The 21,714-nt window shown below is 42.2% G+C and overlaps 1 protein-coding gene across 1 annotated transcript in view; it reads left to right on the top strand.

Annotated features, from left to right (window-relative positions):
* The window catches only part of TEX14 (testis expressed 14, intercellular bridge forming factor), a 40,483-nt gene extending 19,216 nt beyond the window's left edge, over positions 1 to 21,267 (top strand). The window contains exons 9-30 of the mRNA XM_058817915.1: positions 315 to 493; positions 3,029 to 3,180; positions 3,894 to 4,084; positions 4,234 to 4,375; positions 4,676 to 5,598; positions 6,290 to 6,393; positions 7,319 to 7,398; positions 8,186 to 8,443; positions 9,021 to 9,121; positions 9,397 to 9,510; positions 9,862 to 9,946; positions 10,685 to 10,775; positions 12,241 to 12,303; positions 13,322 to 13,446; positions 14,134 to 14,324; positions 16,194 to 16,245; positions 16,748 to 16,819; positions 19,447 to 19,564; positions 19,731 to 19,826; positions 20,470 to 20,588; positions 20,978 to 21,038; positions 21,231 to 21,267. Coding sequence (XP_058673898.1) covers positions 315 to 493; positions 3,029 to 3,180; positions 3,894 to 4,084; positions 4,234 to 4,375; positions 4,676 to 5,598; positions 6,290 to 6,393; positions 7,319 to 7,398; positions 8,186 to 8,443; positions 9,021 to 9,121; positions 9,397 to 9,510; positions 9,862 to 9,946; positions 10,685 to 10,775; positions 12,241 to 12,303; positions 13,322 to 13,446; positions 14,134 to 14,324; positions 16,194 to 16,245; positions 16,748 to 16,819; positions 19,447 to 19,564; positions 19,731 to 19,826; positions 20,470 to 20,588; positions 20,978 to 21,038; positions 21,231 to 21,267 — 3,354 coding nt within the window. The remainder of the gene's footprint in view (positions 1 to 314; positions 494 to 3,028; positions 3,181 to 3,893; positions 4,085 to 4,233; positions 4,376 to 4,675; positions 5,599 to 6,289; positions 6,394 to 7,318; positions 7,399 to 8,185; positions 8,444 to 9,020; positions 9,122 to 9,396; positions 9,511 to 9,861; positions 9,947 to 10,684; positions 10,776 to 12,240; positions 12,304 to 13,321; positions 13,447 to 14,133; positions 14,325 to 16,193; positions 16,246 to 16,747; positions 16,820 to 19,446; positions 19,565 to 19,730; positions 19,827 to 20,469; positions 20,589 to 20,977; positions 21,039 to 21,230) is intronic.
* Positions 21,268 to 21,714: the final 447 nt, after the last annotated feature.

The raw sequence follows: 21,714 nt of genomic DNA, 5'->3' as shown, positions 1-21,714 counted from the left end.
AAAATTAAATTTAAAGTTAAAAAATTAAATTTTTAAAAATTTAAATTTAATCAATTTTTTAAAAAATTTAGTCAATTTAAAAAATTTAAATCTGTGTTTTATTGTTGTCATTTAATATTTTTCTCTTCTTTTTGAGATGTTGTTACTTGGTTTAGCATCGAGAACAAAAAATAAATTTCCTTTTTCCTCCTATAAATTTCCCTCGCTGCCTTCTCCACCTAAACCATACCCACAATAACCAACCCCTAACTTTCCCTCAGCTCACGTTTAAGAACCTGCCCTGCAGATGTGCTGGTTTTGGGTTGTTTTTGCAGCGAGCAGAGTTCCCAGTGCTGCAGACGGAGACGCTCCTGCACGTCCTGCTGCAGATCCTGGACGCGCTGCGGTTCCTGCACTCCCGGGGCTTCCTGCACCGCTGCCTCTCCTCCTTTGCCATCCAGATCGTGTCCTCGGGCGAGGGCAAGCTCTGCAACCTGGAGCACATGATAGAGAGGTGAGGAGCTCCATCAGGGCTGCTGTCGGTTTCCCGGCTGTTTCATGGCCTGGAAAGGCTCGGGGATGGCCTTGGGCAGCTCGTGCTCCAAAGGATGAGAAGAGGCTTCAGGTTTTTTCTCGGTCTTCAGTGTTTATTAGTTGTTTATCTAAAAGGTTTTCTCTCGGCCCGATAGAGATCTGCACAGCAGCCAGACATGAGCACACTGCGAGCCCCCGGGGCGGTCACCTATCTTTATACTCAAAACTACATATACAATATTTACCTATTTCCCCCAATACCTTCTACCCTTATTAACCGGTGCACTTTTAGTAATAACCAATCCCAAAGTGCCAACATCACCACAGAAGATGGAGGCCAAGAAGAAGAAGAAGAAGGACAGGACACGCCCCAATTCCTCCATCTTACTTCTTTAGACCCCCCTGTACAGAAATCCTAAACCCTGTGTTTCACACTCTGATTAACTTATCCCTTCACCATTCACCCAGTGAATTCCTCCCATCCTCATACAGGTGTCGTCTCCCGTGCAGAATCAAAGTCCAGCCACCAGACACTTCTGGCAACATTCCAGGACCTCCGAGCCCCCCAAGGGTGGTCTCGGTCACTCTGCACCTCAGCCCTGAGGTGCTGAGATCCCACAGGCTGCTCTGAAATTGGGGTTGTGTCAGAACCCAGGAAATTCCTCTGCAAACTCCTCTGGCTGCCCTGGGGATCTCAGAGCGCAGAGCCCAAGGCCCCCCTGTGCCTTTGATTTACACCATGGAAAAAGCAGTTGCCAACCTTTATATGAAGCATTATAAGTCAAGAGAGTTTAAGTAGAGTAATAGTTGGTCATGGGGTGAAAAAGAGATTTTTTGGGGATTTTTTAGAATGGGAGTTCAGCTTCCTGCACCGCTGCCTCTCCTTTTTTGCCATCCAGATCATGTCCTTGGGGGAGGGCAGGCTCTGGAACCTGGAGCACATGATAGAGAGGTGAGGGACTCCCTCAGGGATGCTGTGGGAACCCAGGAAATTCCTCTGGAAATCCCTCTGCAAATTCCTCTGGCTGCCCTGGGGATCTCAGAGCACAGAGCCCAAGGCCCCCCTGTGCCTTCGATTTAGCCCTTGGAAAAAATAGTTACCAACTTTTATAGGAGGAATTACAAGTCAAGAGAGCTTAAGTGGAATAATAATTGGTCATGGGGTGAAAAATAGATTTTTAGGGTTTTTTAGAATGGGGGTTCAGCTTCCTCCACTGCTCCCTCTCCTCCTTTGCCATCCAGATCGTGTCCTCGGGGGAGGGCAAGCTCTACAACCTGGAGCACATGATAGAGAGGTGAGAGACTCCCTCAGGGATGCCGTGGGAACCCAGGAAATTCCTCTGGAAATCCCTCTGCAAATTCCTCTGGCTGCCCTGGAGGACTCGAGACCCCGCCAAGGGGCTCAGAGACCTTGGCACAAAGCTTAAGACCCACCCCGTGCCTTAGATTTAGCCCTTGGAAAAAGCAGTTACCAACCTTTATATGAGAACTCACAAGTCAAGAGAGTTTAAGTAGAATAATAATTGATCATGGGGTGAAAAAGAGATTTTTTGGGGTTTTTTAGAATGGGGGTTCAGGAGGCACTGGGGGTTCAAGGACTTCCTGCACTGCTGCCTCTCCTCCTTTGCCATCCAGGTCGTGTCCTTGGGGGAGGACACGAAAAATTTCCTCAGGTTTGCTCTGAAATTGGGGATGGGACATCCAGCACCTCCTTAGACTGGTGGGAATTAAGTGCCACCAGTCAGATAAAGAGGATTTTTTTTTTCGTCTCACTATTACTGAAATTGTCCCCTGGACACGTTGGAAAATAAAAAAATTTTCAGGCTTTCTGTGTTTTATTCGTGGTCAGAGGTAGAGGGTTGTTTGGAAAGCTCATGTTGGGAAAAGTTCTGCTTTTTCTTAGGGTTTATTATTATTATTAGTAGTAGTAGTAGTAGTAGTGGTAGTGTTAGTAGTATTAGTATTATTATTAGTAGTATTAATAGTATTACTATTACTAATAATATTATTATTATTAGTGTTAGTATTAGTACATTATTTATTTTAATTCTCATTATTATATTTTATTTATATTTTATTTTAAATTTTTTATTATTTTAGGGTTTTTTTAATTGTAAGGTTGTTAAAGAAGGTGTTGCTTTCCCCAGAAAAACTTTTTCAAAAGGCATTTACTGCACATTTCTATTTGCATTTGCACATATCTATTATTATTATAGTTACTATTATTATTGTTACAGTTGTTACTATTAATATTAGTATTATATTTATTTCTATTTTATTTTATATTTTTTATTATTTTAGTTTGGGTTTTTTTTTGTAAAGTCATTAAAGGAGGTGTTGCTTTCCCCAGACAATCTTTGCCAAAATACATTTACTGCACATTTCTATTTGCCCTGAACCTTTTATGTATTAAACTAAAAGCTGTAGGACACTCAGGTGTTTAATCCCTAAATACAGCCCTTGCAGTTGAGTGTGTTTTATGTCCTAATTTCCAATTTTCCCCCTTTTTTTGCAGCAAGGACAGTGGGGAGCACAGTGACCTGACCCGAATCCCTGTCCCGGCCCAGCTGTTCCGCTGGAGCTCCCCTGAAATCGTCCTGGGCAAACCTGGCACGGTCAAATCTGATGTTTACAGCTTCTGTGCAGTGCTGCAGGAGGCCCTGACAGGTCAGAGCACGGCTTTGGGATAAAAAAATAAACCAGGCAAAATTAAAAAATAAACAGGCAAAAATAAAGTGAAAAAATAAACCAGGCAAAAAACCCAAATATTAACGACAATAACAGAGATTATTGGGAACTCCTGTAAAATGTGATCAGAAAAAATTGTGTGGCTAAGGGATGAAATTATTGGAGAAATAAAGTGTTTTTATGCTGTTTATTTTTCTTCTTCTTCCTACCAGCGCAGCAAAACATTCAATTAAGTCTTTTCACTGTTCAAAACAAGATTGTGCAGCTTTTGTGTTTTGGATCTGTGTGATAACTTGGAGATAAGTTAATGTTACTGTGTTTTTGTAGCTGTTATTACAGATAATGTCTGCTCTGCATTCACTCTGACTATTCTGACAGTGAAATGGGAGAAACAATTACCCTAAAAATTAATCCCAGTGAAGAATCCAGAGCAGGGCTGTTTGCAGTGTCACTCTCCTCTGGATATTTCTGTCAGCTCCCTTGAAATCATTCAATAAGACAGGGAGGAGATGCCAGTGCTTGTTTTTAATTGTAAAATACTGAATGGACAGGGAATAATGTGATTTTTTATTTTATTACATTTTATTTTATCACTTTTTTAAAAAAAATTACATTAGGAAATGATGTATTTTTTTTTTTAAATAACAATAATGTGCAGCTGGTGACATAAAATCTGCTCTTGTGTCTTGCAGAGAGCCCTCCCTGGAAAGGTGTGGAAGACTCAGCTGTGAAGCAGCTCATCCTTTCAGGGCAGCAGCTGCAGGCAGATGTCAGGCTCCCCCTGCTCTATTATGATGTTGTCAAGTCAGGGCTGGAACCCAAGCAGAGGAACCGCTCCATGAAGCTCCAGGATATTCAATATATCCTCAAAAATGACCTGAAGGTGATTTCCAGCGCTCTAATCTTTGATATGTCCATTCAGATTCTGCTTAAATCTAGAGGAGGTGACCCAACACTCTCAGAAAAGCAGGCAGAGACACAGAACTGTCAAATACAATTGTATTTTATTCCTTTTTTTGTCTTGTTTTACAGGACTTGGTTAAATCTGAAAGTGGTGGAATACCCAAAGCCCAGAGATCTGCTGTTCTTGCAGATGTCAACATCTGCTGGGCATCAGCTTTTAGCTTCCAGAAGAGAACAGTGGAAGTCCAGGAAAGAGAGATAAGCAAGGCTGGTGAGTTTCCTGGGGCAGGATGTCCTTCATGTGTTCCTCACAGCAGGCTGACAGAAATCCCAATTAAAATGGGAGCACTCACAGATTTTATGGTGCAGGTTGAAGATGGGAAGCAGTTGGTTCTGGATTTTAGCTGCCACTTTATGTAGACTCAGGACTCCAAATCTGTTTTGTTCAGGCAGAGTTTTCAGCAGAGGTGTCAAATGCTGCTCGTGGAATTTCTGAATTCCCAATTTAGCAGAATTGCAAATTGTTGGATTTCTGGAGAAATTATTCCATGTTTCCAATTGCATTTCCCAGGTGGTTTTCCTGCCCCCAAGGACTCTGCTTTCCCCCAGGAGAGCAGTGCTGTGGTGCTGCAGGAGGCAGCAGAGCCCCCTGAGCGGGACAGTGTCTGCTCTGAGCTGCAGCCAGCAGCTTCTCCCTGCAGTGAGAGTGATGTGGACGAGAGCCTGTGCAGCTTTGAGATGAATGAAATCCTGGCCAGTTACCCAGAAGGTCCCCAGGATTTCCTGCAAGGAGGACCTGGGTCAGGCCAGACTCCAAGGGACGCAGAAAGGCAGCAGGAGCAAGAGCAGAGCCAGTGGGAGGCTGAGGAGGAAGAGGAATCCTCAGGGTCCAGCACAGGCTTCACTGGAGAGGAGGAGGAGGAGGAAGAGGAAGATGAGGAGGAGGAGGAAGAGGAAAGGGTGAGAGAAGCCCCTGGGCTGTCCCAGATGAGGGGAGATGCTGGCAGCAGGCTGAGCAGCCCCTCCCAGAGCGAGCAGCACATCAGCAAGTGCGTGCTGAACCTGAAGATCATGCAGAGCATGCTGCAGCAGGCTGGGCACTCCCTGAGCAGGACTGAGCAGGAGCTGGACAGGCTGAAGGCCCAGGCAAAGCAGAGCAGGCTGCTCCAGGAGCTCAGGATGAATCTGCTCCCCAAGGGAAATTCTAAAGGAAGACACTGGGATGGCTCTGGTGCTGCTTCCCAAAGCACCAGCGAGGCTCTTTGTGGAGCTGATATTCTTTTACACCAGGCTGTGGCTCCACCATCCAGGGATTACATTCCACCTCCAGTAACGTGTCAGGCACCGGGCAGAGACAGCTTCCAGGCTGTTCCCAAGACAGCCAAGGACAGAGAGGCAGTGCAGAATGAGAAATGGAAGAGCAAAATTGCAGCCACCCATCGTGACCCGGGCTGCAGCGTGGGGCTGGATGGTGAAGGGAGCCCAAACCAGGAGGTAAAGTGTTGAGCAAGGGCCTGGTTATCATTTCTGTGATCCTTAGCAGGGATGGGTGGTGTCCAGGAGGAGGGATGAATCTGTCCTTTCAAATGGGCTTTAAATACAGGAATGAAGGCAGCTCAGCAGTGCAATTGTGTTATTTCCCCTTTCTCTCCAGTCCTCCCAGGACAGCACTGATCCAGGGGCTCAGGGTGGGGTTAGAATCCAAATCCCGCACTGAAATGGAGATGGGAATCTCAGGGAAAAGGAGAAATTTTCTCCTCTTTCTCCTCTTCTCTCAGTGGAGAAATATTTCTGTTTGTGTTGAGGCCTAAGCTGTTACTGGGAGGGGCTTCTGGATCACTTTCATTATTAAATACATGGACCAAAGAGAAAGAGAGAAATCCAATTACATCTCTCCTGTCAGGATAATCTTGACTCATTCAGGTCCACTCATCCCCCTGGAAGTTCCATGTTTTCACTGCCTGCACCTGAAACTGCTATAAATGCAGGGCAGAGCTGGATTTATATTTTATATTTATATTCTGCTGGAGTTGTCATCCTAAAATAAAACTAAAATAAAACTCAGGGATTAAAGTTGGTGCTGTCCTGTTCTGAGGCTGCATCCCAGCCAGCTCAGGCAGTAATTAGCAGTAATTAGCAGAGTGCCCAGTGTGTGCTGAATCACGGCTTGTTGGACTCCTTTCAGCATCTCCTCCCACACGTGTCTGCAAGGAGCCAGCAAAAGTTCAACTTGCAGTGCCAGAGAGGAGCTGATTCACATCCTGCAGCAAGGAGGGAGGAGGAGAAGTGGTGAGTTTTGATCTTATTCATACAAGAGTTAATTCTGACAGATCCATCTGCAGAGAGAGAGGCACATCAGGATCAAGGCTGGCATTAAATGTTCCTCAGGAAGGCAAAAGCCATCTGTGCAGAGAGGAGCCTGCTGTGAGTCACTGTCAGCTGCAGAGCTGCTGTGACAGGGCACTTTGTGCTAAACAGTGCTGTTAAAAATGATTTCACATGCCTCTGGGATGGAGGTCAGTGGTCCAAAATGTAGCAGGGCCTAAGGAGAGCAATGTGGGGAGGTGTTAATGAAGGTGGTTCTCCTCTCTGGGCACAGCCTCCTTCAATTCCCAGCAGAAATGCTTTTTAGTGTCATTTCTCTGTGGTTTTAAGCAGCAATGGAAAGCACATGTTGAAATTACCTGGCAAAACTTGTGCAGGTTCATGTTGGAAAGAGGGGGACAGACACTTCTTTCAATGTTTGGTCAAATCAGAAAAAATTACAGCAGTTTTAAATTAATCCATGATGCATTTTGGATCAGAAATACCTGTTGGTAAAGGTTAGAACAGAAATATTTGATGGTCAGTGGAGGTCAGGGAGTGAACTCTGGTTGGAGAATCACTGTCCAGGTGTGAAATTGTGATCCCCTCAATAAAACAATCCCCACAATCACCCATGGTGTGGTTTTTGGAGCTGCAGCATCTGCAGCTCTGCTCTGAGATGTACAGCTTGTCTGGTTAATCTGGAATAAACCTAAATAATTATTATCTGTGCTTTCCAAGCTCCTGGCAGCTCAATCTGCTGGTTCTGCTGGGTTGTTAAAAGGCTGAGAGGCACACGTGCTCTAATTGATGTTAAAACAACTTGGAGCCTTTTCCTGGCTGGGGAATACTTGACACAATATGCTCAGGCTCTAAAATAGTTTGTGCATTTCATAATCATTTCTTGCAGGTGCCATTCAAAGCCAAGGGTGGAATTCTGCAGCAAAAAAAGCAGCGAGAAGAGGAGGGTGGTGCAGTCAGGGTGGAGGAGTGAGTAAATCAGTGTTAAATCAGTGTTGTATCAGTGTTATATCAGTGTTAAATCGGTGTCAAATCAGTGTTAAATCAATGTTAAGTCAGTGTCAGATCAGTGTCAGATCAGATCAGTGTTAAATCAGTGTCAGATCAGTGTTAAATCAGTGTTAAATCAATGTTAAGTCAGTGTCAAATCAGTGTCAAATCAATATTAAATCAGTGTTAAATCAGTGTTAAATCAGCATTAATATCAGAAATCCTGCTGCAGTGCAGAGCATTAAACTCAGCACACGAGGAAAGGTCTCTGTGCTTTAATTGCTGAAGATCTGTGAGGTTGTTCTTGGAGGGAATCCAAGGGAGTGGGATCCTGTGTCTTGCACATTCTGGGCATAAAATAATCCCAGGCACGTTGGGGTGGTTTGGTTTCTGGAGCTGGAGGGATTTCCAGCCTGGTTTTGGGCAGGGTGAGGATTCAGGAGGGGCAGGGATGGCAGTGCCCAGTGGATGGCAGCACGGGCATGGATAATGGAGAATCCAACCAACAAAACCTGTTCCTGTGGAGACTTGTCCATATCATTTTGTGCAGGTTTTAAAATTTAAAAATCTTTATTTTATTTAAAATAAAAGGAAGCGTTTAGCTCCTTTCATAACAAAAGCCGTGGCGCTGCCAGCTCTAACCTTTGCATTTCCAAATGCAGATTTTCCAAATTTCCACGCTGCGGGCACAGTGAAACACAGGGGATGCTTTGAAGCTCCAGATCCCGGGGTGTCAAGTGGTAATTTTGGGGGTTTTTTTGTGTAGTTGAAGTCAAGCAGATGGCCAGGAGGGTGGCCTCGGGCCAGCTGGGGCTCGGCTGTCCCTACCCTGGCGGCGAGTGCACGTCTGAGAGTGAAGCTGAGAGTGTCAGGGAGATGCCCCAGGATGTCCCTGCTGGAACCCCCAGAGCTCAGCAGGGCTGGGGGTGGCAGCCAGGTGAGGCTGCTGAGCCCTGGGACAGTGAGGACAGGACCGACTCTGGGGACAGCGACCTGGAGCCTGCACCCAGGGCTTCCACCACAGGTAAATGCTCTGCTCTCTTTTTGTTTTGTTTTTTTTTTTTTTTTTTTTTTTTTGTCCCCTTCCATTTCCATTCACATCTCAGCTTCTGTGAATTTTTACAAATTTTGTCCATTTTATCTTGCCCTCAGAGCAAGTCAGGCACTCCCTGGTGGGCACAAATAGAGATAAGGTGATTATTAGGTGTTAATGGGTGGAGGGGATGAGCTTGGGGACCTTCATCATTGCTGATGAATGTTACCAGCAGGAGGAACCCAGAGCTCTCAGAGCCCTGAGAGTGCTGTCACACCTTTATTCCTTCCAGTCTCACCACACAGCTGCTTTTCCTGCAGCAGCTCAGTGGGTAAAGCTTTTCAAAAAGTTCTGGACAAAGGAACAGGGCAAGGTTCCCCTGCTTAGATTAATTAACGAGGTGAGCATTTAAATGTCATTATTTCTCCGTGTTCCTGGCAGGCAATTAGTGCCACTGCCTGCTCTCATTGATATTCCAGCAGTGCCTCACATCACTCACTTCACATCTCTTTTTTATTTATTTTTTTTTATTTTTGGTCAATAATTTTGTTCCATTCTGACATCCTAGGGAGGAGCTGCCAGTCCCCAGCACCAGATGAGGAGGCAGAGTCTGGAAAATCCATTCCTAAGAGTCCAGCCCTTCCTCAGCAAGCTGAGAGTCTCTCTAGAGTATGTACAGAAATCCAGGGAGTTCAGTGGCAGCTGCTTGTCCATGGAAAACTTCAGCCTGAGCTGATCTGAGGAACAATTCCTCTCCTCATTCCCCCTTCTTTTTTGTTATTTTGTTTTATAAACCACCAAGGTAATGCAAGGAGCAGGAGGTGGGTGGAAAGTCAGGGAATAATTAAATAGAATTTCAGAATTGCAGTGGTTTTTATTGGTTGAAATGTGTATTTTTTATTAATAGAGAGGGGGATCATCTCAGGTGATGATGTCTTTCACAGGGACATTCAAGGGAATTGCATTGTTCCCTTAATTCACCTCCTGATGTGACTGAAGAATTCTTCACTCCTGATTATTTCCTTCCTCCTGCTCTTGAGGGAAGGTCAGAACCAGAGGTAAAAATAACATTTTTTGGACATGAGTTACACAACATGTGGTTTAATTGTGCTCACATTTGATTTTAAGAGAGCTGTGGAAAATGGGAGATTTTTTTTCTTCATTATTATTCTTTTCTTTCAAAACAGTACCTGCAAATAAAGATTTGGGTAAGAGTAAGCAAATTAATCTTCACTAATTTCTGGAAGATACAAAACTTTCCTATTTTAGTGTTAAATCCAGTCTGGGCTGTTTGCTGATGAGCTCCTGAAAAGTTTCTCTCTCCACTCCCATCATCCTGGGAGGGTTGTCCTGCCCTTTGCAGCTGCTCTGTCAAAAATGGAATTAAATTCTCTTTTTCCCCTTTTCAGACCTCAGATGCTGAGGGCAGAGCTGAAGATGTTTGTGCAGGATTTTTACAGAAATCACCTGCAGATACAGCAATTCAGGCTCCAGGTAAATGTCCTTTTTACAGAAGCACTTCTGAGGCAGGGACACAGAATTGTTGCATTGATATTTTTGCTAGCAGCTCTCCTGTCACAAGGCTGGACTTCCATTCTTCAGGCTCAGTTGATCTCTCATTTCAAAATTATTATTTCTGGGAGAGTTCAGGCCATTTAGGATTTTGGTTTGGGCATTGCAGTGCCTGAAATCATTTCAGATGCAGTGTTTATGTACTTGCTGTGTTTCAGTTAAAAAGCCAAAACAAAAAAAAACTTGTTTGAAACCTTTTTATTTTTACCCTGGGGCGAAGTTTAATCTTTTTATGCAACTTGCTGTGGTGCTGGAAACTGAATTAGAGTTGTATTTACACATTAATATTCTCATTGCTGGGAGGATCTTGGGCTTAAACCCAGTGAGAGCTGACAGAGTGTGTGTGCAGAATAATGCAAGAATCAAGAATCATTGTTTCCTTACTCTGTTGTCTCTTTTAGCTCAAATCTCTAAATGTTGTGATATTCCCCAGTGCTCCAGTGCCTGTCTGGCAGCTGTGCCATGTTTATGAAAATGCATCTTTAAAACACATTTGTCTCTCCATAACAACAAAGGTCACAAGAACTCAGACAAAAAAAAAAAAAAAAAAAAAAAAGAAAAAATTAATAAAATCACAATTTCCTGTTCAATGAGTTGGGTTGTTTTCTTTTGTGCTTGCAAAAGCCAATAACAGGGAACATATTTGTTATTTGTATTCAGGAGGAAAAATGCCATTCTGCAGCACAACACCACAGAGCAGTGGCAGAAACAAGCTGGGAGTGAATCAGCTGAGCCAAATGCCTGTAGCCAGGTAGAAAAACTCATTTTCATTGTTGCTTCAGGCATAAATTAGCTTTTAAAGTGTGCTCTCTTCATTAATTCTGCTTATATATCTAATATTCAAATAAGATGCCAGTGGTGGTTTTTAATGATTATCTACACAGCTCAGCTCCTTGCTAAGAAAATACAAAAAGGGATTTTCACAGGTCTCAAGGGATTTTGTCTTTTGCAGAGTTTGGTGGGGTTTTTTCTGCCTTAATGAGGGAGCTAAAATAGGGGGAAAAAAAGCCATGTACATATCGTTATTCCTGATAAACCACAGGCTGAAACAGAGCAAAGATAATTCAAATTAAAGCTTCAGTCATCTGCTTTAATTTTGGTTGTGGAGCTGAAGTGGAGCCATGAAGATCCTGCCTTTCCCAACCCCAGGGGATCAGCCCAGGAATGTTCACTGGATCCTGCCTGGGGGTAACATCAGATTTGGCAGCCTCTGAAAGCTTGGAGGTTTGGCCGGCTCCTCTGAAAAACAGAGGGTTTTTTTGTCCCCCCTATGAAATTTTATATTTAATTTTATTAAAAAATTATTATTATTATTATTATTATTATTATTATTATTATTATTATTATTATTATTATTATTATTATTATTATTATTATTATATTAAATTTATATTATTAAATTTTGTATTATTAAAATTTTCTATTTTACCAGCATGGTAAAATTTTTCCAGAAGTTGGCTGTGACTGCCAGGGCTCCTCGCCACCCAGGAGCTGAGGGAGGCACCAGCAGTGGAAATCACTTGGCTTTAGGATAAAAAAAGAAGGTTTTTGGTTGCTCCCTCCACCTAGGAACTTTTGGCAGCAGGACAGAGGGGATGTTGCTCTCTGCCTAATCCTCTTTGACCTTGTCACAATCTGAGACAGATCAAGGGATGATGGAACAATGGAGTGGTGTGTATGCCTAGGTTTTGATTTCTTTGATTTCATTTTATTAATTTCACCAAATTTTAACGAGGTGAGCATTTAAATGTCATTATTTCTCCGTGTTCCTGGCAGGCAATTAGTGCCACTGCCTGCTCTCATTGATATTCCAGCAGTGCCTCACATCACTCACTTCACATCTCTTTTTTATTTCTTTTTTTATTTTTGGTCAATAATTGGTCAGAATTGTTCCATTCTGACATCCTAGGGAGGAGCTGCCAGTCCCCAGCACCAGATGAGCAGGCAGATTAATTAATTAATTTCACTTAATTTTATTAATTTCACTTTTGTTCTGAAGCTGCAAATGTCAATTAGAAGCTTTAACAAATCTGTTAAAAATGACATTTTTCTCCTACCAGTCCCCACCTTCTAAGGTTTTAAGCAAAAAGTGTTTATGAGCTGCAGTCTTCCTCAGAGAGAAGGTAATGCTTAAACTTCCTGAAGGAAAGGAAACCAAATTTCTCAATTTCCATAATTTTCTGAGGGTGAATGTGACCTTTCCTCCCTCATTTCAGTGTGGATGCAGCACAAGAAGCGATGCTGTGGGAGCCACAGGAAGAATGCCAAGAAAAAGATGTGTAAGAGCCACATTTTATAGCAAAACTTCAGCAAATTGGTCATTAACTACAAAATTTTGTCAAGGGAGGAGGGACAGACCAAGAGAAAACTCCCCAGAGTATTGAGAGAGTATTTTCCTGTGAAAAGTTGTGAGATTGGTGTAAAAGTGTTGTCCTGAGTTGGGAATATTTTCATATTCAGAAGTAATTAACTTGGTGTTCATCTGGGTGTGCTTCTTCCCATGCAAGTGTGAGGATTCCTGGTTTCTTCTTCTCTCCATATGGCACAGGGAAATAAAATCACTTTAAAGAGCAAATCGTTCGTGTGGAGCCAAATAAATTTTATTACAGAAATAGTCCTGTGATTTTCAGGGAGAAAAAAAAGTCAGCAGAGTATGTTTGTGATTCAGCTAATGAGGTTAATTTATATTTACAGCTAATGGAGATTTGCATAAAATTACTGATTTACAGGAGGTGTCTGTTCTTTCCATGGCCTTTGAGGATGATGGAATCCAGGGTGTATCTCCCCAAAATTTGATCAATTTGGAATTAATTTTTTTCACTTGGGGCTGTGTCAGTGCCTTCAGCAGTCTCAGTTTATCAGAGTCATTCTTTTAAATGCTCCCAAGGCCTACATTTAGTCTTAATTAATGGCTCATTAATTCTTGTTAACCCTTGAGGTTTTCCCTTGCCTTTGGGGATTTTTTTCTGCCTTTTGGTTCACATTTGGAGCTCCTGCCCTTTCTGGAAGCAGCTTCCTGAGCTGGTTTTGTGGAAGGATTATTTAACACATCCTGGAAAAGAAGGGGAAGCAAATAATTAACCTTTTCTGCCTCTTTAACTTCCCTGAGGATGGTGATTTTGGGCCTCCCAAGATTCCTGTGGGCAGTCTCAAAGGGAACATCTCCTTCCATTCCAGCGAGCTAGATAAGACTGCACGAAATTAAAATTTCAAGACCCTGAAAATAGCAGGATCTGGTGATTCACAGGTGCAGGAAAGTGGCCATTCTAACTGTCAGAACATCTCTCTATAATTCAGATCAGTGGCAGACATTCAGGATTTGTCCAGCATCCCCTGTGAGCAGAACTTCCAGAGGGGTGTGGAGTGTAGAACGCCTCGGCTGAGCCACGCTCCCACCAGTGTCAGCACCCCCCTGGGCTCAGGTAATGCAGGGAGGGGGAAAAAGAGGATTCACGGGGAATTGTGAATCTCCTCTCTGTGCCAGCCAGGCCTTTCTGCCGGGATTTTTTTTTTTTAATGTGAAAATCATCAAGGTGAATCGTGAACCTCCATTTCTCTGTGCAGGAATGTCAGGCTTGCACGAGAAATGCTGTTGTTCCTGTTGAAAATCTCGTTGTTCAAAGACACAGAATTAAAGGAGAATTTACAGGGACACAGCTGAAAAAGTCACTGCCTGAAAGGTCTCTGGCAGCCTTCATAAATCAGAAATTAAGTAATTTTAACTTTAACTGATACATGTGGATTTTAGCATATTAAAGGCAATTTAATAAGCACTCAGTAAGTTTATAACAAGTTAAATGACATGATAAATGTTTGTTGAACTGGAGTGCCAAAGAGTAATGAATTAACATTTGTGCTTCATTAATTTGGTGTTAAACAGAGGCTGGAATTTCTCAGTTGGCAAAGTTTTGTCTGAGGTGGAATTCCTGAGTTATCAACCTCAGTTTGGTCTTTTATGGATAGAGTTTCTTATGCAGGTGCCTGTTCCCTTTAAATTTTTTTCTGCTTCTGTTGAAATGTGCTAAAGATTCAAAAATTCCAAAAATAATTCTCCAGCTTTGCTGTCTTCACTTTTTTTTTTCCTGTTTATTTTTTTTTTTTAATTCTAGACGAAAAATTTCCATTAGCCTTTGAGAAATACAAACAGTGCCGTGAATTTTCTTCAGATTCTTCCTTTTGTGGCTCTCAAGAGACCTCCTCCACGCTGTTCAAGACTTTCACCACAGCCTGGGAAGGGGAGAGGAGCATGGAAATTCCAGTGGTGGCTTCAAGAGTTTGCCCATTTGGACCGAAAGAGCCTGTAAGTCAGAAAATCACTTACACCAGGAGTTTCTGTAAATATTCTTTTAATGTTCCTTAAAAATATTTTTGACAACACTTTTATTGAGAAGAAATGCAAGCAGAGAAATGCTTGTAGGTCTTTTTGAGTGTTTGGGAATCGTGGCTCTGTGGATGAAGTAAAGAGTCCTGATTAATTTCAGGCATTGATTACACAAAGATTTGGGTTCCTCTTGTTGGTGAATGTTGGCCTCTCTCCAAGTGGCCCTTCCCTGCCCTCCATCCCTCCCTGGCTGTTGGGAATTTCCACTTCCCAGCCTTTGGAATCCTGGATTTTACCCAGAGTATGGAATGGATTTGGCAAAAGGGAAAACCCGGGCCAGATTTCACCTGGAATCTGGAATGGACTTGGAAAAAGAGAAAACCGGGACCAGATTTCGCCTGGAGACTGGAATGGACTCAGCAAAAGGGAATACCTGGACTGGATTATGGCTGGAGTATGGAATGGGCTTGGCAGAAGGAAAAACCCAGACCGGATTCCACCTGGAGTCTGGAATGGACTCAGAAAAAGTGAAAACACAGACTGGATTGTGGCTGGAGTACAGAATAGACTCAGCAAAAGGAAAAACCCGGACAGGATTTCAGAAAGGACTTGCTCCGACCTGATTTTAGCCGGAGTCTGGAATGGACTCAGCAAATTAGAAAACCTGGAATGGATTCCAAATGGAGTCTGGAGTGGACTCAGCAAAAGAAAAAAAATGGAGTGGATTTTGCCCAGAGTCTGGAATGGATTTGGCAAAAGGGAAAACCTGGACTGGATTTTGGCTGGAGTTCCAGTGGACTCAGCAAAAGGGAAAACCTGGACCAGATTTTGGTCAGAGTCTGGAATGAAGTTGGAAAAAGGGAAAAACTGGACCAGATTCTGAACAGAGTCTGGAATGGACTCGGCAAAAGGGAAAGGCCAGACTGGACTCTGCCCAGAGTCCGGAATGGACTCTGCAGAAGGTGGTTTGAATGAGCCCTTTGTTCAAAGCTTTTTTCTCCTTTTTCTGCACATTAAATGTGCCCAATCTCGTTGGCTTTGTTCAAACCCTTTGGAGTGCAGAGTTTCCAAGGTCGCTGCAGCCATTTCCACTGATCCTTTTGGCACTGAAGGTGTTCCTGAGCCACAGCATTATCTCAAATTGCCTTTGCAGACAGTTCTGTATAAAACAGTTTTGTATAACACAGTTGCCTTTTCACCTTTCTTGTTATTTCCAGTGCTGGGGCTGTGGTTCAGAGCTGGAATCAGAGTTTGCTCATTGTGCAGCTGACCTGGCACAGGCAGGTCTGTGTCGTGCTGCTCCAGTGCCAGAGCAGTTGGAATTCATTAAATTCATTTTACAGCCCTGAGTGGCTCTGCTGTCACTTCATGTCCAGAATCTTATTCTAGAATTAAGTGCATATTGCCACTTTGAGGGCAGTGAGGATTTGCCTCTGGTTACAAATTTTTAATTTTGGGGGGGCTCTTCTAAAGAACAGATGTGCCTGGATTTAATAGTGAAAGATTCCAAGCAGAGAATGGAAACTGAAGAAATCTTGGAACTGCCCAGTCAGAAAATCCCCATCCAATTGTCTGTTCAGAGTGTTGAAATAAAGATTATGAAGCTGATGATATCTCACAGCTAAATTATGATGCACAGCAGTGTAAGAAAAAGTTTTGACACATCAGTCTTACTCTGTTTTCATATTCTGGACTGATTGGAAAGCTTAGTTTAAAATTTAATGGTCAGCTCAGGCTTTAATTGAAGGTTCTACCTAAATTTTGGATTTAGGATGTTGAAGGGGAGGATTGAAGATCAGCAGTTTCTCAATTTACTTCTTGTATTTAATTCTGTTTGATCTCACTCAGGTTGGGTTGCCACCACTTGCTTCATCCCTGAGGAACACCAGGCAGGCACCTGGTAAGTCTTTTATCCCAGCCCCAGCCAAAATAAATTGTTCAATAAACAGAGAAATGGATTTGAAAGGAAATTCAGCAGTCTATTATTTTTCCTTTTTTTTTTTTTTCCCCTTCTTCTTTTGCTCCTGGATGTCTCTTTTTAGAGGGATAAATAGCTGAGCACTCAACCATGTACTGCTGGTGCTAATTAGGTTATGGATTTTGTGTTTGCACCTGCACACTGAGAACTCTGACCTCTAAATCAACCTCTGTTTGAAGTGTAAATATTACTGGCCTCAGATTTCTGATACACCATTGGGAGCTGAATGTGCAAGTCTGGCTCCAAATGATTTTTCCATTATGGAATTATTGAGGGAAATTTGATAAAATATGAATGAGCCAGGCTCGTGCAGGGTGTTAAATGAAATATGTAAGCAAGATGCTATCAGAGTGTAAGCCTATGTCACAGTTATTAAGGATTAATCACTGCTAATTAACTGGAATATTTTTTTTCTCTGTCTCAGCACTCTCAGAGGCATCTCCCCCCTCCAGTGATGAGCTGCCTCCACCAGCCCAAGAGCTGCTGGATGAAATTGGTAAGAGGCACTTCACCCCAAACTGTGGGAGGCTTTCCAGCTGTGCTCAGTCAGGATTTCTCCCAAACCATTCACTGCCAAAATACACTGGAGCTTCCAAATTAGTTGCAGTCAATTATGAGGAAGATCAAGAGCTTAAATGATCAGCAGCTTAAATAACTGGCAGTTCTCGAGGCCTCTGCATTTCTCTGAGTGTTTCCTTGCTGCTGCTGAGAGCACACTGAGTGCAGGTGGAGTTTAACACAGAGAGGAGTTTGGTGTACACTGAATTTTTCAAAGGTGTCCTGGAGCAATTTGTGTTCCCTGTTAGAGGAGGCAGCTGCACCCCCCAGGTGTCTGTGCAGAGTCAGTGATTTGCATTTTCTTCTTGTGTTCACACAAAAATGTAAAACCTCTGTGTGGTTTTCACTGCAGGGTATTGGAGAAGAGTTTGCTTTGCTTATCCATCATTAAGCTCTTCCTAAATTAACACCAGACATTACATAATTAAATTGTCCATCCTCACCTTATTTCCTCAATCACCAAAAAAAGAACCTGTGGAGTTGGCATCAAAGGTGATGCCATTAATGATGGTCAGGGGCAACCTGTAGGTTAATATATAAAATAATTATAAATTATAATATGTAAATCATTCTATTTATTAATATATTATAATATATTATATTTAGTATATATTATTCTATATTATATATAGTACTTATTACGAGACATAATATTATTATATAATTATATTTTTGTACAATATAGTTATGAATATTAATAATTATAAATATTGATAAATATATAAATATTATGTAATATATAATAACATATATTTATATTTTATATAATATGTATAGATATACAAATATTTGCAATTATATGTAATTTAATTATTGTAATAAATATAATGTATTTACTATATTATATATTATATATTATTTAAATTATATTCATTCAAAAAATAATTTATAAATAATTATAAATGTACAGGTTTTCCTCCAGGGTTGGATGGATGAAGTTATATGGTATTTTAGTGTATAAGCAGCCTAGACCAATATGGAAATAATGCTGTTTTTAACAGAACACTTAAAGCAGCAAGATTCCATCACTCCAGGCTTGGAAGGGATGGGATTGCCAGACTCCGGAGTGCAAGTGAATGGTTGGTTGCTAACAGTCCCAATGTGGAGATTAAAATAGAAAATTCTTTTTTCCTTGCTGCAAACTGCCTCTGCGTCCTCGTCACTGGCTGTTCAGCTGGAACAATAAATTGCAATTTTTAGCTTGGTGCCCCCACCAGTGTTTGCTGCCTTTCCCTGTGTGCTCCCTCCGAGGTCCACGGGGAGCTGCTGGGGGAGGTTTGCAGGTCTAAGCAGGAAAAATGAAATTTTCTGCTCTTATTGTGCCACTGGAGCTTGTGCTGTGCTCACACACAGGTGACAACACCCACAGGAGCAGAGGTGCTGGGCAGGTGATGTCAAATCCATTCTGGGAGGGTGATTCACTTCAGAAAGTGGCCTCTGCACCCTACCTGTTAATGTTCCTAATTCTCCAGCATGAAATAATGCCTCTGATTTCACAGAGGAAAAAAAATAGCTTCCACTGGGGTAATGAATATTGGATTTCCTGCTCTGTTACAAAGACAGCAGAGTGGTGAATCTTTGTGCTGCTGCAGATGCAAATGGTGCTAAGTGGGAATCATTTTTAGATGTACAACAAGTCGTGTCAGAGGAGCAGAAAACCTAAATGTTTATAGGCTGTGCTTTTTTTTCTTCCTCCAGTGAGTCACAAAGTGAGCAGCAGTAAAAAAAAAAAGCAGACAAAAAAAGGCAAAAGGAAAAAAAAAAAAAAGAAAAAGGCAGAACATGAGTTAAGTCTGTAAAAAGCTAAATAACACAGTCACTCGAGAATGATGCTGGCACATGTTTGGTTGTCCTGCAGCTTTGTTAAATCTTTTCCTGAGGGATGGACGTTCATTGGAGCTTCTTGTTTTTAGGGGGAGAGGACTGCAGCAGGCTATTGCTGGCTGCTCAATCACTGTGGTTTTCTTGGATTTGCATAAAGCACAGCTATTTCAGACTCCCAGTTTTTGTGGCAGCCTCGTGCTTCCTGCTTATCACAGCCCAGCAGAAGGGGCTGAAATATTCCCCTAAGTTTAACCCCATCACCATGAATTTCCAGCTGAGAAAATTCACCATGGGGTGCCCTTCTCAGCCCAACCCTAACCCTCATTTCTGTGGGGAACAGAATTTGCTGATAAAGCTTTGAGGGAAAGTCACTGGATTTTGATAAATAGGCAAACCATCCTCAGGTTTCCCTTGGGTTTCTCTCCCATATCTGGGATTGGAAGGGGAAAGATTAAAGATTCATTTCCACATGCATTTTTCATTTCAATGGGAAACAAAATGTGGAGTCCTGTGAATCTGGAAATGTGTTGGAGTGAAATATTTATCTGGGCCTTGCTGCTGGCCACCTTTGACTGCAGATAATGGGAATTTGTTCATCTGGTAGAAAATCAGGCCTGGCTGAGGAAAGAGTGACTGAGAAGTGGGCAACTGGAAATTGCCCAAGTGCACCAAAGAAAACAACATTTTAATGTCTTTGTTTATCTTCCTTTGATACTAAAATCTTGCTGTTTATGTGAATAGCTCTTGATCAAGTTAAAATGGAAAGCAGAGAGTCAGGAAAAGAATCTGAGAGAAATGAGAAGACAAATCAGAGTTTATGGACTAAGGAGTCATTTAATCTAGCAGAGGATACAGAAAGGTATGAAAAAGGATGGGAAGGCATGTCTGGCTTTGAGTTACAAAGATTTAGAATTTTAACAAGATTCAATGCTTACAGAAAACTTTAAATCCCCTTATGACTGTTTTATTTGGAAATTTGCAGCATGATCCTTGTCACCATCACTTTGAAATCTTTTATTGAACAGGGCTCACTCCAGTCTGGATGATGTTTTGGAAAGAATGCTCCATGCAGTTCCTGGAGATGAGGAGATCCAAGAAGAGCCTCAGGGACACACTCTTGGGTGAGCTGATAATTTCTATTTGTGTTCAAGGGTTTATTTTGTGTGCTGTGTGCACATCTGTGGAGGACTTTTCAGAAAATGGGCTGAGACTCCTTGGGGAGTGGAGAGTGCCAGGGAACTTGCCTGGAGACGTGAATGTGAACTCTCCTACTAAATTGAGATGGAAAAGAATGTTTTGTTAATACAGCTTCCTGTAGGTGGAAAGCAAATACTTCAACAGCCCTGAAAGGCAGTGCTTGGTCTTTACAGAAATCAGAGATAATTTGACAGAATGGGGGAATTTTTTGAGACAGACAAAATGTGCATTAAGAGAACAGAATCATGAAAGCTCTTTAGAAAGAAGAGTTTGTGAAAATGGTTGTGCTTCCATGGCAGTATATTAGGAAATTTGAAGAACATGGCAGAAGTAATTTAAACATCATTTTAAGGAAAATACTCATATCCCAAATAACTGTTTTTCCTCTTGGAACTAAAGATCAGAGCCCAGTAACTCTGAACAGCTCCACAGTGAGTGCTCATATCCCTAACTTCGGTCTCACAAAGGAACTTGTTGGCATCAGAATGTTTGGCATCAGAATTTTCTATTTAATCCTGTTAAAAAAGAAAAAAAATGAGGATGATACACAAAATTCTGTCATTGAAGGGCTGCCAGCCTGCAGGATCCAGAAGATGCTGGAAGGAAGAATGAAGTAGAGCAGAGAGGAGCCTGGGCTGGAGGCAGAGCACCAGGAATCTCTGCAGGGACTTCAGCAGGTGCCCTTGGTCTGTAGAGCTGCTGGATGCACCCAAAGTTTGAAATGTCCCAAATCTCTGGTTACTTTTGGAAATATTGATGGCAATTTTAAAGTGTAGAAGCCTGGGGGTGACATCCCTGTGCTTGTTATTGCATTACAGTAACAAATTGTTGCAGCAACAGCAGCTGTGCCCCTGTTTGCTGTCAGAGTTCCACAGCTGAGCTGGGACTGGGCTTCAGGGATGGAAATCAGGATTATTTCTGATTTTCTGATCCCCACGAGGGTCCTGGGTGATCCAGCAGAGCTGGGGCTGGGTTCTGATTCCAAATGAATCAAGCAGAGGAACCTGCAGCTCTTGATTCAGTTGCTGTCTCTGTGTGGCTTTCATGTTCTGAGCTGAATTTCCCTGTTTTTTAGATGAGATCAAGGATCAGAAATCCCACCCCCAGCAGCAGCTGGCTCCAGCTCCACCCTTCAGGTGAGACTCTGTGAGTTAAACTGGAATTGTGGCAGAAATTTATTTGTGGCATGAGCTGCATTCCTGTCTTCCATTAAAAAGAGACACTGTGAAATCCCATTCCCTTCATCTTGTACTTTACAGAAGATAAACCAACTTCATAACCATTTTTCCCTCTTTTTTTTTTTTTTTTTTTTTTTTTGTTCCCTGCAGGAAAATTATTTTGGATGAGAGCTCTCTCCGTGATTAAAACACAGAGTAAATAAGTTCTACACATCACCTGCTTGCTGCTGCTTGCACAGTGTTTATTCTGTGAATTACAGCCCTTTTTGGCCACATAAACACCTGTAAAGCTCAGATTTCCTTGAACAGCAGCAGCAAGTTCAGAAGGAAACCCAGTGCTCTGTGTTCTGAAATGTTTTGTGCTGGTTTGATGCCATTGTTGCATGCCCAGGCAGTGTCAATGTGCAGAAGTGAGCTGTTGTTTTTTTACTGTCACATCCTTATGAAACTGCTTTTTATTCTGCACGTGCACATTTTCATAAGCTAGAGAATTCCTTGCTCTATTGCATTATGCAGTTTTCAGATTAAGGACAAAACGATTGTAATTCTGTGGGCTGCTGGTGCTGCTCAGGCACTGAAATGTTTCCATGCTGGAGTGTTGCAGCCCATGTAGAGTCTGTTTTTCCTTGCTCAT

Source organism: Ammospiza caudacuta, chromosome 20 (assembly GCF_027887145.1).
Source record: "Ammospiza caudacuta isolate bAmmCau1 chromosome 20, bAmmCau1.pri, whole genome shotgun sequence".
Lineage (NCBI taxonomy): Eukaryota > Metazoa > Chordata > Aves > Passeriformes > Passerellidae > Ammospiza > Ammospiza caudacuta.
The sequence above is the reverse complement of the archived record's forward strand: the minus strand, read 5'-3'. Positions and strand labels throughout refer to the sequence as shown.